We start from the raw sequence: 23,363 nt of genomic DNA, 5'->3' as shown, positions 1-23,363 counted from the left end.
AGGACGCGAGCAAACAATCAAATGTACAGATATTATTGTTTTTGGTGTTGTTGTTTGTTGTCATTGCGAGCATCATTATCGTCACTCGTCACTCGCCTCCAATGCCATGACCGATCACCCTCCAGCGCAACAGCAGACCTTCAAGCGTAACGCTCATATCAACTACTTCTTGAGATGTCTGCGTGCGTTGCCGACTGCGGCGCAGAGCAGTGATTCGAACAGGTTAGTCCGTGCTGTAACCGTTGCAGAGATGTAACCTTGATCACTTCCATCGCAGAATTACAGCAGCGTACTTTTGCTTATCAGCTCTCGATCTTCTCGATGCTTTGTTCGAGAAGACGACGCCAGAACAACGATCAGGATGGATAGAGTGGATATGGTCACTACAAAGCGGCAAGTATGCAAGTTTGTTGAAGCCGGAGTGTACGGGCTGACCAACTGCCACAGCGAAAGGAGGCTTCCGAGGGTCGACTTTCATGACGACTAGTGTGAGCTTGGCGAGACTCAGACTGCAGTGCCTTGCTCATCCCCATTTAGAACGAAGATACATCGCCGTCCCATCTCCCGTCGACGTATACAGCGCTCTTGTCATTGGCAATTCTAAGAGCTCCCCTCGACCGACTTAACGTGCCGGGACTCGTTAGTTTCCTTCGCTCATGTCAAGCGTCTGACGGTTCGTGAGTGCGATACAAACTACCTAAATGATGTCGTGGGTCGTGTCTTACTGCTGTCCACAATCTAGCTTCTCGCCACTGCCAGGCGACGATGTGTACCCAAGCGAAGGCTTCCAGAGCGATGCGCGAATGGTCTATATCGCCTCTGTAATATCCAGTATCATTGGCGACTTGTCTGGAATCGATGTGACTCGAGCGTGTACCTTCATACAGAGATGTCAGGTGGGTGTCATCTTGCACATCGGAAACTAACATCGAAAGTAGACATGGGAAGGCGCATATGCTTCCCGTCCTGGCGTTGTTGAAGCTCAGGGTGCGTTCATAGGAATTGAAGTGACACTGACTCAAACGTAGGAGGTACGACTTACTGCGCTGTGGCAGCCGTGTCCTTGTTGAATGGCTCGATCGTTGCCGAGGATGCTACGCTTCGATGGCTCATTGGCCGCCAACTAGGCGGCTTCCAAGGACGTCCTGGCAAACTGGAAGACGTCTGCTATTCTTTTTGGTGCGGGGCTGCGATCTCGGTGAGTCCATTGTGGTCGTGACTTCACTAACGTAAAGATCCTTGATCACGACGTGATCAACCGTGAAGCGGACAGGTCTTTTCTGCTCTCTGCTCAATCACCTCTCGGAGGCTTTGGAAAGGAGCCAGAAGACTATCCAGATCCTTTCCATTCCTATTTAGCGCTCGCTGCGCTATCGCTCTCACATTCCCAATCTGAATTGAAACCGCTCGATGCCAGATGGAACATCAGCGTCGAGACCAAGGAATGGTTAGTCAGAGAATTCGGAAGAACGAAGCATATACAATAGATACCCAGCAATAACAAAAGTATATACATGTACAACAGCACTCATCTCTGCTTGCCTACCCAAAAATCGCCTCTCACGGGCAAGTCGTCCAGTCTGACCCTGCCATGAACTCCCTTCAACTCGACTTTCACACTAGCTGTTCCTTTTACGCCAGCCTGCGCCCCGCCTTTGAAAATCACCTTGCTCACGAAATCTGAGAGGATCTTGTCCCGCCCTGGCAGTATATCGAGGTCTACGTCCGACAACGGCGCTCGGACTATCAGTCGGTGAGGGAAGTTGGGATCTGCTGAAGGCGAAGTGGTAGACAAAAGGAAGTCGTCAGGGTGGATGTGACCGAATGCTCGCAGAGGGATCTCGTCTTCGTCCTCATCGTCTTCTGAAGCCGGTCCATCGTAAACTAGGACATCCGGTCTGACCTCCACGACCTCCAGCTCAACGTCCTGCATGTCGTGCGGTAGTTCCACCTGAGCGATGACCGTTCCCGATGCTTTCATCTTGCCCGCCGATTCAGATATCCGCATGTGTTCGATAGTGACTGACTGTATGATTTTTGGAGGTGGCCTTGGTCCAGGAAAGCTGAGTGGGAGGGAAAGGGAAGGCAAAGTAGAAAGCAGCCATGTCGGTGGGTGAAGTGCTTCTCGTGGAGTGAAGACCGGCAAGTTGCTGAGGCCGCGGACAGTGATCGGACTGTCTTTTCCGTGAAGGTAGTTCTGGAGGAACTGAGACAAAGGAGAGGTGCCGTTCGAACCAGCCGATTCGTCGCTGAGGTTAGCGGTGACGACGCCCGACATCTGGAGCTCGATTACTGTAGACTCAGGCGAAATAATCACGGGATCGGTGATGACCTCTGCCATCTTGCTTACTGCTGAACCACAAACAGGCAGCCCAACAGCAAAAGGCAAGCTGAAAGGAATCGAGGCGTTGAGTCCATGAGCAAAGTTAGGAAGGGTAGCCATGGCGCTGATCGTGAGTGATTTGTCGTTGTTGGTAAAGGAGTATTGTCTAAGCTTTACAAGGGTCGAAAGATCGAGGGGATGTCCAGGGGGCGGCAGACCGGGTAGTTGAGGGACTGCTCGCAGTCAGTGGCATCCTGATCAAATCGTTACAGCTTCGACAAGACCGGGTATGGATGCGGGACTACAAGGACTGGCATGAGACAAGTCGTGACACTCAACTCACTAGGCATTTCGACCTCCAATATCAGGTCCTCCTTCTTCAACGTTGCCCATTTCGCCCACCAAGTGTTGTCTTCGAGACCAGCCTGGACTACACTCGCCCCAACCATGACCCGAAGGCTTCCTTCTGCCCATCCGTGCTGTGCAAACTCCCATAGATCGCCCGTTGAAGCGATAGGTTTAGCTAGCGCAGTAAATGAGATTGGCTTAAGCCACGACTTATCGGGCGTAGCATCAACGACCAGTGGGAGTCGAAGTTGGTCCTGTATAATCAACGAGAGGAGAGGCGGTGACGTGAAGTGGTGTGGGAACAGGTAGATTGCTTCCGGAGCCGATACCAAGATCTGCGAATGACCCCTCAACATTCGATGTCCCAGCCATCGTCGCACCGATTCCCACCAGTCCGCACCACCTCCTCTATCTCCTTTACCGCCTAACGCTTTCTTCTCTTCCGAGGTGTGAATTTGGATGCCGAGAGCCTGATCGGCATCGATGCCGCCCCGAAGACTGATATTGACGAGAAGACCGTGCTCTGTGACATTGAGAACGGAGATCGATTCCGGGGGAGTATAGGCGAATGCCGTTCGAGGTAACGATGAAAGTTCAGACGGAGAAGGTTTGTATGACGCGGCAAGGAGAGCAATGAACAAACCAAGTGAGATGAGGAGGGAGAGCAAGACGAGGAGCGCGATGTGAGTGATGGTGCGACTGCGAGAGGGGGTATGATGCCGCGTACTCTCGCTAGTAGCAATTTGGGCACTACGCGACGGCGATCCAAGGAGAGGGGCTCGTTCGTCAGACGCCTTAGCCTTTCCCTTCCCCTTGTCGCGGGGCATCCTGGATTGACGATACGGATACACCAGGGGGTCTCGCAGGTGTAGGGGAAGGAGAATGAAAGGAGGATGAGGTGATCAATGGTTGTGTCCAACGAGAAGATCGACATCATCCGGGAATGGCCACATCCGGTAAATGCAATTTGCCACCGCGTTCTCCTTTGTCACGACACAACAAAGGCCGTTTGACCAGGAAATCATCCTGAGTGAAAAGGTTCCCAGATTGATATCAACCCTCTTGTTCGTTCATTTACACATCTAAACACTGTAACATCCAAAATGTCTGGTAATACACAGCACCACATCACTCACCGTATGGTGCCTCTCATCTGCCAAGCCCTCATCACCTCTCCAGATAACGAAATAGTCTGGTTGGAAGGCTTGCGGCTTTTGACCAATCCCAAACTTCAGACTGCACTGGCCCTCAGTTCTTCAATTTGGCTCCCACTTCTCCTCAAGGGACTAGAAGTCTCCAAGCCAAGATCAGTGACAAGTGAGGCTCTCAAGTTCCTTCATCATGTTGCAGACACCCTTGCTCCCATCAAAAGCTGTCTAGTCAAGCCCCTCAGGGTCCTTGGTCAAGATACTAGTGCCTCACAGCTGTCAGACTTTGTGTCTGCTATTGAGAAACTTGACATTGTTGTGTGGGATTCTAAACACAATGTGATTGGCCGTCCTAGGAGCTCAGTAAGTATCAGTCTTCTGGCACCTTCCTCAAGTCACTGACACATGCACAGACCAATCAGCACTCAAATGTGACTACTCCCTTGCCTCCTGCTACCCCCATACCTGTACCAACTTCATCAAAGCAGCATCCTCTGTTGGATGGAATCCTTGCCCATAATCTTCCACCAAAAACAAGGACATCCCAGCATGCGTGGACTCAAATACTCCTCTCATCTACCCATGATAATCCTGGTGTATGGCTTTACAACTTGTACCAAGCAACATTAGAGGCAAGCAATGTGCCAGAATTGGTGGTATCAGCAAGGGTAAGTACCAATTGTTTGGAGACAGACTAACAAGCCAGCTTGGGGATCTTGTTCATGAGGATCTCTTCCACACTGCATTTCTTCAATGCTATGTTCAGCTCCAGGATGATCCTGCTCTCAAGGTATGTCATCCCTCACTGATCTCAGCTGATGGTTGTGGATAAAAGGCTATGGTGGACGACCAACTTGTTTCTCTACTCAGTGATAATGAAATCAGCAAGGACATTGCAGTTGCAATACTTGATCTGCTAGCTTTTTTTGATAAGAACAAAGTGCAAGTGTCACCAAAAGTGCTTGATATGGCAAGAAGCTCTGCCTTGACCCACTTTCAGGGTGCACTGAATCAGCCTCTGCCTGGGATAGTTCTGTGGTATATTGAACAGGAGGCTGAATCTTTCCCTATTCAAGCAAATATCCAAAATCTAGTGGAAGCAAACATCAGGTAGGCAATGATTATGGTAAAAAAAGACCAGGCTCAGCTGATTGTGTTTTTTTTTTCAGGGTTGGCCAAGCAGGTCAGTGGAAACCAGAAGACGAGAATCTGTTGCTGACAGTACTCCAGGGTATGACGCTGCATGGAGTAGTGTTTTATGGCTTGAGAAGGACTGGCAATTTGAACCAGAACCTATCTGGATTACTCAGCTTAGTCATTGGCAAGAAGCGTTGGATGCTCAGGACAAGATAGATGAAAAACAGCAAGGGGCAACAACATATCCATCCTTTACTACAAGGATGATTTGCTGTGAGTGCAAACTGTGGTAGCAGTTTCTGACACACCCCTAGACCATGCACTTGGGGAATACAACAGGGGCTATGAACTGGCTTCAAACCTTTTTGAGGGACTAGATGATTATGAGAGGAGAAATACTTCTCACTGGGCAACAGCTGCAGCTTGGCACATGGTATGTAACAAGTGACAAGATCATGGACACTGATGCATGAATTCTTAGGGAGACTTTGAAGCAATGTCAGATTATCTTGCTTTCCACCCTAAGGGAACAAGTAAATCACTGTACAAAGCTATCATTGATGTCTACAATGGTGAATATGCTTCTGCATTTCATCATATCAGCAAGGCTCAAAGTCTATCATATGATGAACTGCAAGTACAGCTTGGCAATGGTCCCCAAACAGCTCTGAGAAGTCTTGCAAAGACAGAGCTGCTTGTTGAGCTTCAAGAGGTCATTCAGTACAAATCACAACCAGAACTCAGAGATTCAATCCTGACTACCTGGAAAACCAGGTTCAAGAGGAGTCATGCAGATCCTAATACTTGGCTTAAAAGACTAGAAATATGGACACTTGCCTGCCCAGCAACAACTTTCCAGCTTCAGAACTGTTTCCTCAACACTGCTAAACTTTGTGAAAGTGCAGGCATGCATGAAGCAGCCCAGTCTATCATAAAAAGAATCACACCAGATGTGCAACCACCGGTGAGTAACATCATATGAGGTACCACTGACCAGCATCAGGGTTGCAAGGTTGCTTACACCAAACTGAGATTTGAGTGCGCTGTCTGTCAGTTCCTTGGGTGTGAAAGTGCTGACTTATCTGGTACAGATGGAAATCTGCATTCCACCAGGATGATGTTGAGAAGATGGAAAACATCTTGCAAAAACTCTACAACCATGTCTTGGACTTCCTTCAGCACATCAAAGTTGATCCATCAAAGCTGGAGGCAGAGGGTTTGGGACTGCAACCTGCCACCAGTTTGGAAGACCACCCACAACTAGTGCGGCAGATAGTCTCAAGAAGGTATTACAGGCTGGCTGAATGGCATGCTGTATTGCAAGGCAATGACTGGCTCTATGTAGGTTGCAAACCAAATCTACCAAATGTCAGATAGCTGAAAGTCAAACAGGATCCCAACTCTACAGTACTTGCCTTCACCTGCCTTGCTGCTAAGCTGGACACCAATTGGTAAGCCCTATAAAACTGACATATGCTGACCTTCAGGCACGTTCCTGCTTTTGCACTAGCAGAAAGATCTGTTGCACTCTTTGAGAGCAGTGGATTTGAGAGACAGGATGGAATTGCAGTCAGTGGCTACAGTGAGTGCGCAATAACCACACAGTCTTCATAGTGCTAATTATTCTCCAGTTGTCCCTGCCATCAGAGGTGAGACTAACAGGCATAATCATCTTATGCTAACTCACTACTTAGGACTTTTCCAAGCTGCACGGACACGTGAAAGTCCTGAATATGTAATCAAAGCACTCCTCCGTCTTGTGACATTGTGGTTCCGCTTTGGAGAAGCCCAAGCTGTGCTGGTAGAAGTGGAAAATCAACTTAACTTGACAGCCATTGATCTTTGGCTATCGGCCATACCTCAACTGATTGCGCGTCTTGGTACACATCACAAGGCTTTGCAATCAACACTCTTGACTTTACTCAAAAACATTTCTTCTCAATACCCACATGCAGTCATATGGCCACTCTTGACTGCAACTGAAACACAAACAGTTGAGCATCAGGAGGCCGCTAGAGTCATCATGAATTTTATCTGCACAATGCCCGACGGGACAAGGCTGGTAGATCAAGCAGAGCTGGTGGGCAAGGAGCTGATTAGAATTTCAATATCATGGATGGAAAGGTGAGCAACAGACCTGGAACCACAGACTGATGATCGGTAGGTGGAGGAATCTGATCGATCATGCATTACCAAGGCAGGATCTAATGGAGAGGGCATGGGAAGATGTGCCAGCATTGTGGGAAAGTGATATAAGGAAATTGCAGGTAGGTTGAATCTTGACCTGACCTACTACGGTTCTAACTGTTCATAGCTTCCGGAAACACCTAATGAGGAGCAGTTTGTACAGCAATTTGGCACCCAGCTGCAGTACATCTACAAAACTTTACTCAGATATCGTTCCAACAAACAGCAGAACCTCATCCACACTGCATATGCAGAACTGTATAAGGTATGTTGCAGCAACTATGAAGGTTGCATACAGCTGATATTGCCTGATTCAGTTGTATGGAGAGATTGATGCCCAAATTAATCAATGGAGACTGCCAGGATCAGGCTTGCAGATTGGCAGCACAGCACCCAAGCTGTTGACTCTGAGAGATTGCATTCTGACTGTTCCAGGTAAGCATCAACATAGTATAACAGGGCTAATCACTTAACAGGTCAATATGACCCACATTTGAAGCTAGATGATCAGGCATTCATAGATGGCTTTCACCCAGCAATAGACATTGTGGCTTCCAAGCAGCTTCCTCGTAAATTGGTCATTCACTCATATTCCATCAATTATACCTTCCTGCTAAAAGGTAAGGTATTGCCTGCCAAAATATCCTGTCAGATATATACAGGTACTGATCATCTCCCAGGTAACGAAGACTTGAGAGGTGATGAAAGGATCATGCAGTTGTTCAAGCTCATCAACACCCTTTTGAATCACCATTCAGAAGCTTTTAACCGTAATTTGCATTTGTTGCCTTATGAAGTTGTACCTCTATCACCTTCTACAGGGCTTGTGAGCTGGGTGCCAAATACCCAACAGTGAGTCCATCAATGATGGCAATCAGTGTTGCTTATCATCTGTCAGGTTACAAGCTATTATACAGGCAAATCGTGACAAGAACAAACAACATAGCTTGAGCGACAAAGAACAAGCATCTTTACTTGGTGTAAGTCAATCCCGTTCGCTTGTGTGCTCAAACTCATTACAAAGACAGTATGATCCCGTCACTTTCAATCCCAGACAAAATAAGCCCAGATTAGACCCCTCAGCAGAGTCAGACAGGTATGACAAATTGCCACTTGAAGTCAAAGTTGAGAGACTCAAGGGTGCTTTGTCACACTCAAAACAGAGTCAGTAATGCACCTTCCCAGAAGCTGTAGCAGAGGATAGTATGCTGATCCCATGGCAACTCAGGTGACCTGAAGGATGTCCTGTGGCAGAGAAGTCCCTCCTCTGAGATTTGGATCAAAAGAAGAACCAATTTTGCTCGAACTATTGGTGTAGGCAGTAAGTCCGAATATCTGATAGCCACTGAAGTACTGACTTGTTGCAGGCTTTGTTGGATACATCATTGGTCTAGGAGACAGACATGGTAGCAATATCCTGGTTGATCAGCTTACTTGGGGTGTGCTTCACATTGATTTTGGTGATGTAAGTGGTCAGCTCATTAGTGAACAAGAAAATTGCTGATACATAAGAGTGGTCACAGCTGTTCAATGTGGCTCAAGAAAGGTCGTTTGCACCAGAAAAGGTTCCATTCAGGCTGACCAGAATGATGACTAATGCCTTTGAGGTAGGTTGGTCTTGACATCAACAAGCATAAAGATTCAGCTTACCTTACACTCTTTTGGTTGAAGCTTGCCTCTAGAGGAGGTGTACAAACCCCTGGGTCAAGAGGAACATTCAAACAAGCCTCATTGATTGTCATGGATGTCCTGAGAGATAGTCATAGCACATTACTTGCAATGCTTGAAGCTTTCCTCTATGACCCTTTGCTCTCATGGACAGTAAGTGGTTGACAAATCATTCACACTGCAAAAAGGTAACATGGGGTTGCTTCAGGTGGGAGACACTGAATTGTCACATGCAGAAATGGAAGCTGGTAAGCTTGTTTCTCTCTTTCACTAAATGGATGGATCATCCTAACAGACAATCAGGTCACAGTCACAAGGACAATAACCCCGACAACCAGGATCCACATGTATGTCACCTCATCATCCTACCAATAGACTAATGAATGAATTGTAGATTGGAACAAAGAATGACCCTCTACACCAATCAATTCGACATGAAGGCTTAAACACCACTTCAGCAAAAGCCACTGCCATTCCAATCATTCAGAGTGAGAACTCACTCATAGACACCTATTTTGAATCAGACTCATACTTGGCTAGAGTATCTGAGTCTGGTATGACAAATAGCAAAGCCCTCCATGTGAGTCCATGTGCTAAAAGAGTGTGCTAACTGATTTGCAGGTTCTTGCTGAGATCGAAAGAAAGTTGCTTGGTGAGATTGCACAGAGAGTACATGTCTGTTAGTGTCTGACAGAAGTCTGCAGGTTACAACAAGGAATCCGAACAGTCACTCACAGTCAACCGGCAAGTACAAGAGCTGATTGAAGAAGCCACAGATCTCAAAAACTTGTCGCAAGGTAAGTGACATTGAGATCTCAGTGAATCACAGTTGACCCTTCCATTAGGCTATGTACTTGGTTGGATCCCACACTGGTGATTGTGTAGATCATAATTGGGATGTATACATATGTAGCGAAGTTGTTAGATTTGTGCTGTCAGTGAGATTTACAAGAGCACACAGACGCATGTATCTGGAAATAAACATGCGGGGCCTTCATAGAATAGATAAGAGTTGTCATCTCGGATTGACCTTCATCGCGTTTCGATACGACAAGTCAGTAGTCCAATCAACTAATCGTCGTCTTACACTACATAGCGCGATGGCCTGCTTCGAGCCGCCCTCGGCGCGAATGCTGAGCACGAAGGGTAGGATAGGCACTCTCGGTACGTGTCACATGTTGGTGCGTTTGGTTCTGACAGCTGTTAGGCATGTTCATTATCGACCACTTCGAGGTCCGCGACGAGGCGGGAAACGCTGTGCCGGCGGACGCGGAAGAGGTAGGCTGTTCTCATCAGCCTCCAAACGGCTCAACGTTGATCCTGTGAATAGATCGGTGGAGGTGGTATCTATGGTAAGCGAATGGAGCAGCGCAAAAGCTGACGTATTACAGCTATGGTCGCAGCTCGAGCATTTCTGCCTCCTACTCACTGCGGTTTGATAGTGGACCGGGGCGACGACTTTCCAGAACAGTTTGCTCGAGATCTTGAGAGCTTTGGATCAGAAATGGTCTGGTTCCGGCATAGAACAGGCAAGACCACCAGAGCTCTCAACATGTACTCGGGGCACAGAATTGGGTGAGTCGCTTCGAAGCCTTTGACATGATTGTCGTTGCAGCATCGCAGACATGTGTTCTGACGTTCATCTCGAAGAGAAGGTCACCAGTCGTTCAGATACTTGTCACCTCAACTGAACTTAAGCCCGCGTGATCTAATTCTCGACCCATCCCCTTTCGCCAAGCCAATCCTTCCTGAATGGATACATGTGGTCTGTAACACGACCAGAGCACAACTCATCGTCGATGAACTAGTTCAGATCCGCAGCCACGGTTTGACAGGAGGTTTAGGAAAGGGATGGGGGGCACAGATGGTTTGGGAGCCATTACCGGTAAGTCAGGCAATAATCACTTATTGGATACTGACAATAACACAGGTGTGTTGTAAGTTCGAAGAACTTGACAACATCCTTAGACTGGCGCCCTCGTTTGCTGTTTTCAGCCCCAACCTTCTTGAGCTGGAATCGATATTGGGAATCGTCAGCTCAGACACGCCTACCGCTTCCAACGTGGTCGAGGCCGCAGAACAATTCCATACACGGCTAGTTCAGAGTTGTGGAGACCCAGCAAAGCCGGCCATCATTGTGCGAGCCGGAGAGCTAGGTTCATACACCTTGTCGTCTGATTGGAGAGGCTGGGTCCCAGCCTTCTGGACGGAAGCCGACCAGGATAGAGTTGTTGATCCAACAGGTGGAGGGAATGCCTTTATGGGCGGACTCTGTGCGGGGTTGTTGATCAGCAAAGGAGATATCAGATCGGGTAAGTGAAATTAACATTCATGTCCACAACCCGACCTTACACCACATAGCTTCCATATACGCCGCAACTGCAGCATCTTTCGCCATTCAGCAACGAGGTCTGCCTCACTTTACGCGAGAACACAGAGGTGAGGTTTGGAACCGTGATGACCCATGGAGGCGATTGAAGGAGCTGGTACGAAGAGTAGAAGAATTAGAACAGTCTCAGAAAGTGACAATGCATCAACAATAGACATCAGACAAGCAGATTTCTATCCGGCGTGCTCAACAATCTCGGTCACAAGTTTTCCTCCAACAATCCTCGACTTGAGTTGCTCTGGCACTGGTCGCTCCTCGAAATCGCCGTCAGCTCCCGTAGGTACCGAGATATTGATACTGCTAGTCTTGCTCGTGATGATCTCTATCGTCTCCATAGTCTCCTTGGAAAGGTAGACCTGGCCGGAGTCGGTCGCATCGATTTGTATGGTCGGAATAGTCCCGGTAATCTGCACTTCGAAGGAGGGAGAAGATGTGATAGAAAGCGACGAGACGGCCGACTCGAGAACCACAGCGGTTTTGTGACATCCAACTGCCGATCAGCATTACTCATTCTGCTTTGCACTCACCCATCGTCACCGCGTTGATTTTGCCAGAGATCTTGATCACAGAGTTCTTACAGCCAAAGATGTGAACTGTTTGATTGAGCTGAGTATCGTCGATGTTGATGGATTTGTTGTCCTCTTGATTCTCCTGAAAGGTCAGCGTGCTCTGCACACGAGCAACTCACTATTATCCACTTGTTGCCATCCTCAAGTTCGAGCTTAGCCGGCTTCTTCGCTGGAGCAGATCCTGGCTTCGGCTTAAGAGGTGGGGCTTTCTTCGCGTTGTCGGAGACAGAACTTCCCGCGCGAAGCTCGGGGTTCTTGTGTGTCTGCTGCGACGCGTCCACCTTGCGCAAGCCAGAAGTCACTGATCCGCCCCGGTTGAGATCGGCAAGAAGTGCCGCAGCTCCTCCGGCGGCGGGTGTTGCAGCAGTGGTAGCAGAAGCAGGAGGTGGAGGAGGTGGCGAAGGTGCGGCATTTATCGTTGTAGGAGCCGTAGCGGGTGCAGGAGAACCCTATAACGACGGATAAACAGGAGACCAAGCGGCGCAGTCACTTAGCAGCAAAAGTCACCTTTGGATTCCAGGCAACTCCGGTAGTATGCCATTGTTTAACATAACTTTGCAGGGCATCGAGCAAGAACGCGAACGCTTTGGTCCAAGCAACAGCGGCAGGATTTCTTTCTGATAAGCTCGCGCTCGTATGGGATCAACGTACGTGTCCTTGTACTGCCTGAGTACTCTGTCTCCCCAAAATTGAGCAGCATTCTTCATTTCTGTGACGAACGGAGCCGGAGCAGGTTCCTATGACATCAGCTCACATCGTGACCCTCGTACTTACCACTTGAACCCAGCCCCAAGCAGGTACACCTTCGCCTAGGACATTGAAAAGAATTCCCCATTCTCGACCTTCCTTGCTACGGCCAAGCTTATCTTTGGCTTCGACGATCGCCTGGATTGCTTTCGCCTGGGGCTCAAGGAGTGGACCAAGCGCACCAGCAGATGACGGCTTGGCATGGCCCGATGCTAATCGAAGGAATGCTAGTTGCGCTTCGCACAGCGGTTGGAACAATGCGGACTGGAGTTAGTTCGGATATTCCACGCTCCCAACTCACATGCTGCTCAACGGGACCGCCGATTTCGGACGCTTTGCTCAGAAATTCCTTCAAAGCCCCGGTCAGAATCTCATCATGATAAGCCTGTACGGCGGGCGTCAAAGGTTCTGGAGTCGGAGCGGAGGCAGGAGCGGGGACAGGAGGAGCAGGAGGGGGCGGAGGGGGCGGTGTGGAGGCTACGTGACCGGAAAGAGCGTCGTGCGCGTTGGCAGTGGGAGATCGAAGAGAGGAGGTCGGAGCTGGAGATGATTGGGACTCTGCGACGTCCTCGAGACGGCTGGTGACAGCTATGAGGACAGTCAATTTGCATGGACTGATGATAGTGACGATAAAACGCACCTTCCAACCGTTTCCTACCGTACCAACGTCAGTTGAAGAATGACGATCAAGTAAACCCCGCAGATACTCACAAGATTGTGCTGAGAGAGTGCATCCCCTGAGCTGCTCCCGTCATGCTGGTCAGATAGAGCAGAAGATAGATGAGAGGTGACGAGCTTAAATGGTATGATACGGAGATGTGTGGTGATGATCACCGTACGAGGGAGGAGAGGGGGGTTGACGATACAGGATGATGACGGGTTGATGCACTACACCACGCTGTCATTACGTAACATCTGCTATCTTTGTTGACACAAGTTAGCCCATCAAAGTTAGCGGTAGTCATGTCCCTTTCTTTTCGCGACAGATGCATGTCATTCGATGTCATTACCGACTCCTCAGATAGCTCATCTCACAGAGGATGACTATGAGCATGTCTACGAACCAGCCGGTGTGTATGCGAAACTTTCATATTTCGAAAACAAATCGCTGATAATCCGCTCTAGAGGACTCGTTCATTCTTCTGGACGCTTTAGAGGCTGACGCCGAGGAGCTGCGTCATGCGAAACCAATCATCTGTGTCGAAATAGGGTGAACATGATCTATGAGGAGAGGAGATTCCTCGGGGCTAACCTGAGATGTAATTAGGTCTGGCTCAGGCATCGCTTCAACATTCTTATCGAATCTTTTGGGAGCCAGTTCAAGTTGTAAGTAGACCTGTGATCGTTTTTCGCGGTCGGCTTATACAGCGGTACTCAGTGGTTATCTCGACCGATATCAATCATTATGCGTGCCAAGCTACCGCTCGAACGGCCCAAGCCAACGACGTAAGTCTGCTCTCCTGGCGATAACACATGTATAGTCTGACAGCTTCGCAGACTACATTGAATCCGGTCTTGTGTAATTTGGTGGACCCCTTGATGCCTCGTTTGGAGAACAAAATTGATATATTACTCTTTAACCCTCCCTACGTGCCGACTGACTTGAACGAGTACGTCTCGCCCACCTTTGCCATAGCTGACGTGACTTCAAGGATGGAGAACACACAGTCACTTAGGGATATCGGCGGAGCATGGGCGGGAGGCAATGAAGGAATGGTCGTGACGAATGTCGTGTTGGAACAATTGCCGGTCTGTCTTGTTCTCAATATAGGAGTCGACAGACGACTCACTTCTTCCTAACAGCGACTATTGTCACCGGGTGGCAGATTATATCTGGTCGCCGTCGCCCAGAATAAACCCACTGTCATCGCTGATCAACTGTTGGCTCGAGGGCTTCTTGTCAAGGTGAGTCGACCGGGGGGCGCGTGCCGCTAACGATGTTAGGAGGTACTACAACGACGAGCTGGACGCGAACGATTGCATGTCATGCGGGTAACGGCCCCAGCCTAATTCTTCACACTGCGGTGTGTTTCGTGCAAACTCGACAATTCCGTCAGCAAAGGCTTGTTTTGGGTCGGCTAAGGGGAATGAATGACGACGGTGGTTGATATGCTATGTGTATATAACAATGCCTACAATCTGTCCACCCTATGAAACTCAAGAAATTGATCATCATGCCAGTCGCATCGACTTCCGGGGTCGAGTGGCGTTTCTCGGCGACTGCCTGGTCGGGATAGCTGACTCCGTTGTGGCTGTCATTCTTCCTTTGGTCTTCTTCCTCCCGCCTGCTTCCGTGCTTTCGCTATTTGGGGGAACTATTGGCTGATCCGGAGCTTGTTCGATCATTTCCAAGTCGTTCATGACTGCGGGAGGAGGTGACAAACTTCCAGAGCTGAACAATTCACCCGGAGTTTGACTGCTATGCTTGCGTTTTGGGAGATAACCGTTCCCACGAGACGTCTCCGGAGTTGGCAACACTTCTGCTGCGCCGTCTTGCAAAGCGTTTGGGTCAAGATCGGCGGTGAGCGGTGGTGATGGTGGCGAGACAGGCAACGGCTCGGTGTTGCGTGGGTTGGCTAAGTCGATTTTCCGGCTCTGCAGCCCGGGCGTGTCAAGATGTAGATTCCCCATGGGCTGCGAAAAGCTTTCCTCCGATCCGAACTCGAAAGCACTCTCGTGATTTGTGCCAGATACGGTCATAGGACGGCTCCACTCCCCAACGTCCTCCTCGTCATCGTTGGAGTCATCGAAAGATTCGATAGACCATTTTGAGTCTCCGCCCAAGACATATCGCTGCGATTCGGAGTGCTGAGACGACGGTCCAGCCAGCCATTCGTGTTCCAGGGCTTCAGTCATGGTCATTCGTTCCGCGGGGTCTTTGGCGAGCAAGCGCATAATAAAGTCGATAGCTATGTGGGATGAGCGCCATCTAAAGGCATATGTCGGCCTTGACTTACCCAGGTCACTGATCCCTGATTGGACCAACAATGCTGTATCGACCGGTTGCGTGAACCTTGCCCGTATCCGTTGCTATGGTCGCGGGTCAGCGGCGTATCAGCCTGCAATGGATGCTACAAACCTCCACAGGCAGTTCAGCGTCCTCATCGAAGGGTAGTGCTTTTGTCAACATGCTGTTGATCGTCAGCACAGCACTGAAGCTGAGCGAAAGCCGCATACCTGTAAACAATGATTCCAACCGACCAAGAATCAACCACATTTTCGTACCCCTGCTTCTGCTTTGTTTGCATAACGACTTCCGGGGCCAGATATTGAGGTGTGCCAACCATAGAAACAAGCATGGTACCGGCATGGACTGCAGATTAGCAACAGCTACCTCTCTCAAGACATACCCATTTTCGCCAGACCGAAGTCTGCTATTTTTATCATCCGAGGCGTATCAGGCGTTTCCTTCGTAAGAAGGATGTTCTACAACTCAATCAACACTTGCTGCCATGATCAACCGAGAACTGTTCACCTCTGGTTTGAGATCCCGATGAGTCACGCCCTTGGAATGCTAAATTATCAGCACGGCTTTGATGAACGATCACTCACCGTGTATGCCATCGCGCGGCATAGCTGCACTGTGAGCTCGGCTGCGTGTGCTTCCGCTGCAATACATTAGCAAATTCGAAACTATCGCCGACACTCACGCAAACCGACACTCTGATCCGACGGGTAGTGGAGTACATATTCCAGCAAATCACCTCCGTCGATGTACTCAAGCACAAGGCATATGTGCTGTGGATCTTCGTACCAGTCTATCAGGCGGCAAATGTTCTCCTGCAGCGGCATCAGGAACCGCAAACTGCGAAATGATAAACACTCACATGTTCCAAACTTCTCGAGATCTCGATCTCCCGCTGAAAAAGCTGCAGAGTCTTCTCGTTGCCCGCAAAGCGATGTTTCACAATTTGCTACCTTTCAGCGTTGCTATTGTCTTTGCAGCTCACCTTGATCGCTCGCATGTTTCCGGTCTCGACGTCCACTGCTTTGCGGACTTCTGCAAAAGTCCCTTGTCCTAATCTGACAAGATATCAGACATATTCCAGGTCGTTGAGACTCACCTCTCCAGCATCTGATATCTTTCATATACCTCGCCGACCATATCGAGGCCTCCCTTGCTCGCTGTTTGACCCATTACCGCGCCCTTAGACCCAACAGATCTGAATATAAATCGAACGTCGTGGTTGTCAAGCGTTCCGGCATGTCCTAATGAAACCTCATCGCCATGTTGCAGAAGTCGTCGAGTTGCTACCCGGACCCCGTTGACCTAGACGTGAGCAGTAGATACAAGATGGTGTACTTACGAATGTCCCGTTGCTACTCTTCAAGTCCTCGACCCACACCTCAGGTTCCGCTTCTCCGTCCTTCCAAGACTGTACTGTCGCGGACGACGATCCGCTGCCGTTCGGTCCTTGCAATCCAAGCGTGAACCGACAATGGATGTTTGACACTCGTTTTTCTGGTAGCACGACATCGTTTTTGGATAAGCCATAAGGACCTCGACCTATTTGAATCGCAGGCTTTGACCAAGGGATCTTCAGGATACCTCTATCGGCGCTGGTTGAGATGAAGACGGCCCCTAGTGTACGTTCAGCTTGCGTGTAACGAAGGTCTGACCGATGCTATGGGAGCAGCTCACAATACTTTCGTCTTGGTTCGACTTGACTGTTCGCGAAAGCTGTCCCCTGAGTGCCTTGAGTCTGACTGTAGTATGGCTGAGATAGTTGAGTTGGTTCAAAGGCGTAATCGTTGAACTGGGATTGGGATTGCGACATGAGCAGGGAGTGGGGTGTTAGGTGAGAGGTGAGAGTGGCAGGATGGAAGGAGGGTATCGCCGCAAGAGGTGTTCTCGTGGTAAAGTGGAATAGAGTGAGAGTGAGGATAAGTGTAATGATAGTGAGGGATAAGAGTTTTAACGAACTGAATGAATGAATGAATGAATGTGTGCACTTCACTCGACAACCAAGGCACGACGCGTGATTTACTTGATTATGATACTATCTATGTACAGTATGGTGAGCGGAACCAATTCATTTCAATCACACCCTCCATCTCCTCCCCGTGCACCCCCATCCCACACATAACTCGACATCACTTTACACGCTGTCACTCCGTACTTCTCTCTTCAGTCAGTTTACGCCTCGCACAATAAATCATGTCGACTCAGACACCAGCTCCGTCATCTCCCAAAACCGAAACCGCTCTGGCCCCTGCTACGGAAACCATCGCTGCAGGTGCATCCGAACAAGGATCAGCCGCGGACGCGGTTACCAGCGATAAAGGAATACCCGCTTCTTCAGCAGCTCGGCCTATCAACCCAGAGGGCTCTCCTAGCTCTCCTTCTACTGTGCAGAGGGCGTTTCAGCATGGTCTGAATCGTGAGAACCTGGAAGAGGAGGTTGGGCAAGTGATTGGCACCCTTAACAGCTGGTGGGGAGGCGTCAAGAAGCAGGTGGGTTACAAGGAGACACACGGGAGCTTATATACCACAGTCCGCGTCCGCTCTATCCAATCTCAAAGCCGATCTAGACAAGACCGTCACTCAAGCTCAAGCAGATCTCGAGTACCTTCGAACTGCCAAGGTTGAGGTTGTGAGGAAGGACGCAGCTGAGTACGAAGCGGAACAAGAGGCGGAGCGGGAGAAAAGAGCTGCAGCCAAAGAGCAAGAGGCAAAGACCAAGGGCAAAGGCAAGGAGAAGGAAGGAGAACCGTCGAGCGAATCTTCAACAAACGCTTTCCTTAATCGTCTGACATCTTCCACGTCTCAACTTCAACACTCCCTTCAGGCCACACTCCAATCCACCCTTGCTGCCGCCGCGTCCAACCCCGCGTTGTCAAACCCAGCGGCTCTTCGCAACCAGCTAGCGGAGAATCTTCGCCTGTCATCCGCCAAAGAGAACTTGCAGTTGTCAGTGAAGCAAGCCGAAAAGCTTGCCGAAGAGTACCTTCGCAAGAGTGATCAATGGGTGAAAGAGGCAGAGAAGTGGGTTGAGGATGCTGTCAAAATAGTTCCACCGGATGGAGAGGAGACTAGAATGGTCAGCATGGGCTGGGACGGGGGAGACTGGTACTCGTTCTCTACTTCGTCGGCGGCGCCGAAGCCGTCAAGTTCCCACACCGATTCTGATGCTAAATCACGGCCTTCGACGATTCCGACTTTGGCGTTGGCTACTTCAAGAAAGGACGCCCTCCTTCGTCGGTTGCGTGAAGACAAGGAGTTGTTGATGGTGGATCCGGAAGGCGAGGATGAGACCGAGGAGAGGAAAACCGAGTTCCGTGAATGGGTGAAGAACAATTGGGAGCAGCAGCAGAAAGAGGGCAGAGAACAGGAGGAAGGGCATGTCGGTGGGATCCGAATGGAACTGGGTGAGGCTTTGGTACTTTGCGGCATGACTATGAGCTGACTGTTTTTGGCCAGTACCTGAACTTCTAACTGACGATCAATTCTGGCAACGATACCTATTCCACAAACACATGATAGAAGCAGAGGAGCAAAAGCGAAAGTTGTTATTGCAAGGTAAGCTTGTCAGGTAGACTGCATTTTCTGACATCTGTAGCCACGCAGCAGGACCAACCGGATGACTTCAATTGGGATGACGAACCCGAGGAGTCCGTGCCAGCAGCGTCACACGTCTCGACGGGCACTGAGACCACGCCAAAGATCGAGAATGACGGCAAGCTTCCTCCGACGGACTCTGCCCCAGTCTCCAAATTGATCACGTCTGCTACCTCGACTGCCACCAGTCCGCGCGATTCCGAAGAGAGCTACGATGTAGTTAGTGATCAAGGCACCAAGAGCACTCCGGCCGCACCCTCTGCGGATGACGATGATTCAGATTGGGAGTAGCGCGCTATAGCACATGTTGTTGTAAATTCCGTAGCAGTCTCGAGATTAATGCAGTATATAACGAGTACGAGTTGATAGCCAAATATTCAGCCCGCGTTATCGGAACACAAGCCTTCGCTGTGGCTTTGTGTTCCGCGGTGAGGGATCAGAGTGATCCTTGCTGGCTTTAGCAGGAAGGTCTGAGAGGTTGGTTTTCCTGCCTTGGAGCTTTTCTGTACCACCTTGCCACCTTCGGTCACACCTCCGTACACGATCAAGGAACCTTGAAACGAAGCTCATGCCACACTCCATTCGTTCACCAATCACCAGACTGCCACTACTTAAGGAAACTCAACAACCCACTCCGATAGAGACCGACCATACATCAAATACGCCTTTGTACCGAATACACCTTCATAACGAACATGTCTACAGACCGGACACTGATACGCACCATCCTCTGTGAACAACATGTACTGAATCCATACACTGCAGTGGTCAAATACCGCACTCTGTACCGCGTACAGGACAGACACGTTCTGTGCACGGCCCGCACACAGGACTCGCCCACCACAGTATTACACTCTATCTGTGTCTCCATCATACTATGACTGTGACTCTCTTGTACTTCTTCCGTGTCCTCTTCCTTATTACGTTTCTATCACTTCCATAGTTATCTCTCCCTTGCATGTATATAAAGGGGAGCAGACGTACCAAGTGGCTCCTTTCTTTACTCTCAATCACTCTTCTTCACTCTCCCTTCTCTCATTAATTCTCTCTTACATCTTTTTCCTCTCACTCACTCCTCCACTCCTCTTTCTCTTGCTTGCTCTACTTTGCTCTATTCCTTGATTGACTCTACCTACTCTAGCGTCACCCACATCGGCTCTGATAGTCCAAGAAGATCAAAGGCAAGTGCCCACATCCATTAACTCCACATCATGACACCCAACACATTGGGTCAATTGTGTGAGTTCAGCAGGTCTTCGCTCGCAGTCCTGCACTGTGACTATGGTGACACAGTCCAAAATTCCAGTTAGGCTAAAAATTGAGAATTGCTGGGAATTTGTTTTTCAAGCTATGTCTATCCCCACATCTATATCCCTGCGCAATTCTTGTCTGTTCCTAGGCTATGTCCATGTTCCCAGTTGCCAACTGTTGAGACCATATACTAGACTCAAGTGCATTCAAGTTCATAGATTATGACAAGTTTAGTGGCGTTTTCTGTTATCATTGGGACATGGTTGTGACGATTGGATCCCAGTCCTGTTCTAGCAGTGGGCAACTTACTGTTTCATCACTTTTGCCAACAAGTCAGATGAGCATCTTTATTGTTAACACACCAGTTTGTACTGGTGTTTCACATCAATCTATATATCTCTCAATTGCTCAGGATCTGTTGTCAGAGGTGGTCTGTATAGAACTTTTGCCACAGATTAGAGGGTCAAGGGGGATGGAACTAAAACAATGGGTGTTCGACAGTAAGGATGCGCCTCTGGCTTGTGGACACAAGTAGTGGGTCTGTAACCCACTGAGGTGGAGAAGACTAGCTAATGGCCAGAAGGGCTGGCTTATATACTCTTTGGCTACGGCGCAAGACTAGAAGTAACTGGTAGGCAATATGGAGAAGACTCGATAGTTCTTGCAGATTTGGAACGAGTTCTGTACGATGTCAATACGACGAGTTCGGTACGAGTCCGGTACAATGTCGGTACGATGGCGGTACGAGTCAACACGAAGTCGGTCCAAAGTCAGAGGTATGTTCGGAAGTGGCAAAGTGGATTCATGACATGACGGCTAAAATTTGGCACTCAGTGACGAACCCATGTCGGTACGATGCCGGTGGATGGCTGAAACATTCGACGAGTGACTGTCGCTGGTGGGTTGAGTCTTATGACTCTTCGGTTCGAGGTTTGTTGGTTGTGTTAAGAAGTGTTTTCAGAAGCGGCAAAGTGAATTCATGACACCAGTATCAATTGATTAGATTAGGTCGTGCGAAGAACACCTACGAGTCAGGCGGCGAGGCGGAGTGTGACATTGTATGTCATTTATCTGGGCCGTGATTGTCACACCAAATGACTTTTGTAATTTGGGATTGTGAACCGCCCTTTTGTCGAGGCATATCGAAAGCACAAAGCGTTCAGTTTCCTCTTGTGGGAATGTAGTTGACACAAATTACATTTAGAAGATCTGTAGCACGCCCATCCGTGATTAATTGTTGTTGCAACTACGTTAGGACAGTAGCAAAGTCCGTTTCGTCTCCCCCGGACACGAATCAGCTTACCGGCGCTAACGTTCACGATGGAACCTTTGTTTGAGTTGTGACAGCAATGTTTCCGTCAGAAGGTGGATGACTTCGTCCAAATAGAGGAAGTCTATGTTTGTTCGTGACCTCAGTGTCATGTTTGCGTTCAGCTAAACATAGTAAATGATTACTATATGGCCAAACTTCACATATATGCTATTGCCAAGTCTTTGCAATTCACCTCTTCTCTGCTTGCGTGTTACGTCCTTGGTTTTGACATGGACGAACGGTAATCGTGCCGCCCCAAAGCTCTCGACAGTTCAAAATGACCAAGGACCGGCATTGTTCACATGCCACATTTATACTAACCTACCGGCCGGTGTGTGTGCGTGATTCGGGTTCAGTCAGCCCTGCTGGAACCATACACGGAAGGAAGGTGCTACTCTACTAGCTTGAGTAATTGAATGTTGGCTGGTAGTCCTGTGATATGACAGAAGGCAAGTAAGTGGTCAGATCAGATGGAACAAGTGAGCTGGTGCAAAATTCAGATTGCAATGATGAAAGTATAAGTAGCAGTTGGCTTATATTAGTTCTCTTGTATGCCAGGTAGGTGTGAGTAGAGAGGATTTGATCCATGAGGTTGAAATGATTGTGTTACTCAATAAGTGAACTTGATACAAGGATCAGCAAGCAGGGTGTTGAGCTCATGATGAGAGTTTTGACGATGTTAAAGCTGATAAAGGATGTGCAAGGCCTAGATCGTGTTACATAAACTACTGATCATTCGATTCTGATTGTAATTGTGTTTCAAACACAATAAAAGTGTCACAGATGAAGGTGGTCAAGAGGAACACATGCAGTATCATATATCACTCTGAAGCTAACATACTGCTAGGGACCTGACACAGTCTAGCTAGCATCTTCAGCTCCAGGAACGTCCTTTTTATAGAGTCCTAGACCTGTCTCCCTTGGCTTCCTGCATTGTAGGGAAATAAATGTAACATCATTCACCGATTCATTGGACACACCCAGTCATCGGACAGTGAGATGACGGAAGCGACTTTCAGCAGTCTAGATACCATCAAATGATAGCTGTGTCACTGGGATGCCAGATATGTAATGGATCACAGCACGTGCAATCCCACATGTGAAATCTCTTAGAACGTCTCTAAGAACTTGAGTAGAACGTATCTTAAAACCCGACTCGAACGTATCTAGGGACCCGCGTCGAACGTCTCTAAAATCAGCTTTATGAACCGTTCTCGAACAAATCTGGGTGGCAAATGTATACCTCCAAAAGGCATAAATATATCCTACCTCCTTCTGTAGTAGGTTGCTAGTTTTTCCCAGCAATGTATCATTATCTAAGTCTTACTCATACAGTCACACAGTTAGTATTAAACTCAACACCTCTTGTCATCATTCCCACTACTCTTGTCATCCTCACCATTGTCTTCATCACCCCTGTGACATCTGAACTTGGTCAATAGTACAACAAGCCCGAAACACTGTGCTTTGCCTGGGACACCTCCCGTTTCCCTCCGTACATGCGTGACATTAGGTGTGTGACATACTTATATACATGGGACACAGGATTTCATGACCTGGTCAATCCACAAGGCTAAAACACGCTTCCACTCTGTGGGACTGTGCAAGGCAAGATCAAATGACGATCTCACTCTGTGTTATTGTGGAAATCAAAACACAAACCCACTGTGTTGCATTGAGGCAAAGGAGATCAAACACAGATCCTTGCTGAGGTTTGGCATTCCG

The 23,363-nt window shown here is 48.8% G+C and overlaps 8 protein-coding genes across 8 annotated transcripts; 5 read left to right on the top strand and 3 right to left on the bottom strand.

Annotated features, from left to right (window-relative positions):
* Window positions 1-106: 106 nt before the first annotated feature.
* Window positions 107-1,487, top strand: CI109_107305 (uncharacterized protein; the record flags this gene model as incomplete). The annotated part of the gene is made up of 8 exons (XM_065968010.1): window positions 107-222; window positions 278-405; window positions 448-488; window positions 538-677; window positions 743-896; window positions 939-987; window positions 1,029-1,162; window positions 1,236-1,487. 8 exons carry the CDS (start codon window positions 107-109, stop codon window positions 1,485-1,487), a joined length of 1,014 nt encoding a protein of 337 aa, XP_065824082.1.
* Window positions 1,488-1,528: 41 nt separating this feature from the next.
* Window positions 1,529-3,498, bottom strand: CI109_107304 (uncharacterized protein; the record flags this gene model as incomplete). Its single annotated transcript, XM_032005912.1, has 2 exons — window positions 1,529-2,556; window positions 2,667-3,498. 2 exons carry the CDS (start codon window positions 3,496-3,498, stop codon window positions 1,529-1,531), a joined length of 1,860 nt encoding a protein of 619 aa, XP_031859919.1.
* Window positions 3,499-3,774: 276 nt separating this feature from the next.
* On the top strand, window positions 3,775-9,688 carry CI109_107303 (uncharacterized protein; the record flags this gene model as incomplete). Its single annotated transcript, XM_065968009.1, has 31 exons — window positions 3,775-4,182; window positions 4,233-4,487; window positions 4,586-4,609; window positions 4,655-4,929; window positions 4,989-5,002; window positions 5,050-5,229; window positions 5,334-5,389; window positions 5,438-5,920; window positions 5,969-5,994; window positions 6,048-6,297; window positions 6,349-6,407; window positions 6,498-6,538; window positions 6,588-6,605; window positions 6,651-7,080; window positions 7,154-7,223; window positions 7,271-7,408; window positions 7,461-7,578; window positions 7,620-7,763; window positions 7,824-7,995; window positions 8,042-8,123; window positions 8,172-8,307; window positions 8,372-8,464; window positions 8,511-8,608; window positions 8,667-8,750; window positions 8,815-8,964; window positions 9,020-9,059; window positions 9,115-9,158; window positions 9,206-9,391; window positions 9,433-9,463; window positions 9,516-9,608; window positions 9,657-9,688. The coding sequence occupies 31 exons, from the start codon at window positions 3,775-3,777 to the stop codon at window positions 9,686-9,688; spliced, it is 4,230 nt and encodes a 1,409-aa protein (XP_065824081.1).
* Window positions 9,689-9,911: 223 nt separating this feature from the next.
* CI109_107302 (uncharacterized protein) lies at window positions 9,912-11,354 on the top strand (the record flags this gene model as incomplete). The annotated part of the gene is made up of 7 exons (XM_065968008.1): window positions 9,912-9,975; window positions 10,019-10,089; window positions 10,142-10,163; window positions 10,215-10,386; window positions 10,462-10,696; window positions 10,742-11,123; window positions 11,173-11,354. 7 exons carry the CDS (start codon window positions 9,912-9,914, stop codon window positions 11,352-11,354), a joined length of 1,128 nt encoding a protein of 375 aa, XP_065824080.1.
* Window positions 11,355-11,373: 19 nt separating this feature from the next.
* Window positions 11,374-13,271, bottom strand: CI109_107301 (uncharacterized protein; the record flags this gene model as incomplete). Its single annotated transcript, XM_065968007.1, has 7 exons — window positions 11,374-11,607; window positions 11,889-12,218; window positions 12,277-12,394; window positions 12,524-12,669; window positions 12,818-13,104; window positions 13,157-13,170; window positions 13,228-13,271. The coding sequence occupies 7 exons, from the start codon at window positions 13,269-13,271 to the stop codon at window positions 11,374-11,376; spliced, it is 1,173 nt and encodes a 390-aa protein (XP_065824079.1).
* Window positions 13,272-13,516: 245 nt separating this feature from the next.
* CI109_107300 (uncharacterized protein) lies at window positions 13,517-14,526 on the top strand (the record flags this gene model as incomplete). Its single annotated transcript, XM_065968006.1, has 8 exons — window positions 13,517-13,586; window positions 13,642-13,726; window positions 13,784-13,842; window positions 13,895-13,962; window positions 14,014-14,126; window positions 14,169-14,265; window positions 14,320-14,421; window positions 14,464-14,526. The coding sequence occupies 8 exons, from the start codon at window positions 13,517-13,519 to the stop codon at window positions 14,524-14,526; spliced, it is 657 nt and encodes a 218-aa protein (XP_065824078.1).
* A 162-nt stretch (window positions 14,527-14,688) lies between these two features.
* On the bottom strand, window positions 14,689-17,294 carry CI109_107299 (uncharacterized protein; the record flags this gene model as incomplete). The annotated part of the gene is made up of 13 exons (XM_065968005.1): window positions 14,689-15,425; window positions 15,474-15,546; window positions 15,596-15,647; window positions 15,694-15,829; window positions 15,882-15,942; window positions 15,992-16,021; window positions 16,069-16,124; window positions 16,167-16,296; window positions 16,344-16,376; window positions 16,467-16,534; window positions 16,581-16,641; window positions 16,824-17,098; window positions 17,159-17,294. The coding sequence occupies 13 exons, from the start codon at window positions 17,292-17,294 to the stop codon at window positions 14,689-14,691; spliced, it is 1,848 nt and encodes a 615-aa protein (XP_065824077.1).
* A 380-nt stretch (window positions 17,295-17,674) lies between these two features.
* Window positions 17,675-19,366, top strand: CI109_107298 (uncharacterized protein; the record flags this gene model as incomplete). Its single annotated transcript, XM_065968004.1, has 4 exons — window positions 17,675-17,959; window positions 18,012-18,885; window positions 18,938-19,044; window positions 19,088-19,366. The coding sequence occupies 4 exons, from the start codon at window positions 17,675-17,677 to the stop codon at window positions 19,364-19,366; spliced, it is 1,545 nt and encodes a 514-aa protein (XP_065824076.1).
* Between the last annotated feature and the right edge of the window lie 3,997 nt (window positions 19,367-23,363).

The sequence above is a fragment of the Kwoniella shandongensis genome, chromosome 14 (assembly GCF_008629635.2).
Source record: "Kwoniella shandongensis chromosome 14, complete sequence".
Taxonomy (NCBI): Eukaryota; Fungi; Basidiomycota; class Tremellomycetes; order Tremellales; family Cryptococcaceae; genus Kwoniella; species Kwoniella shandongensis.
The sequence above is the reverse complement of the archived record's forward strand: the minus strand, read 5'-3'. Positions and strand labels throughout refer to the sequence as shown.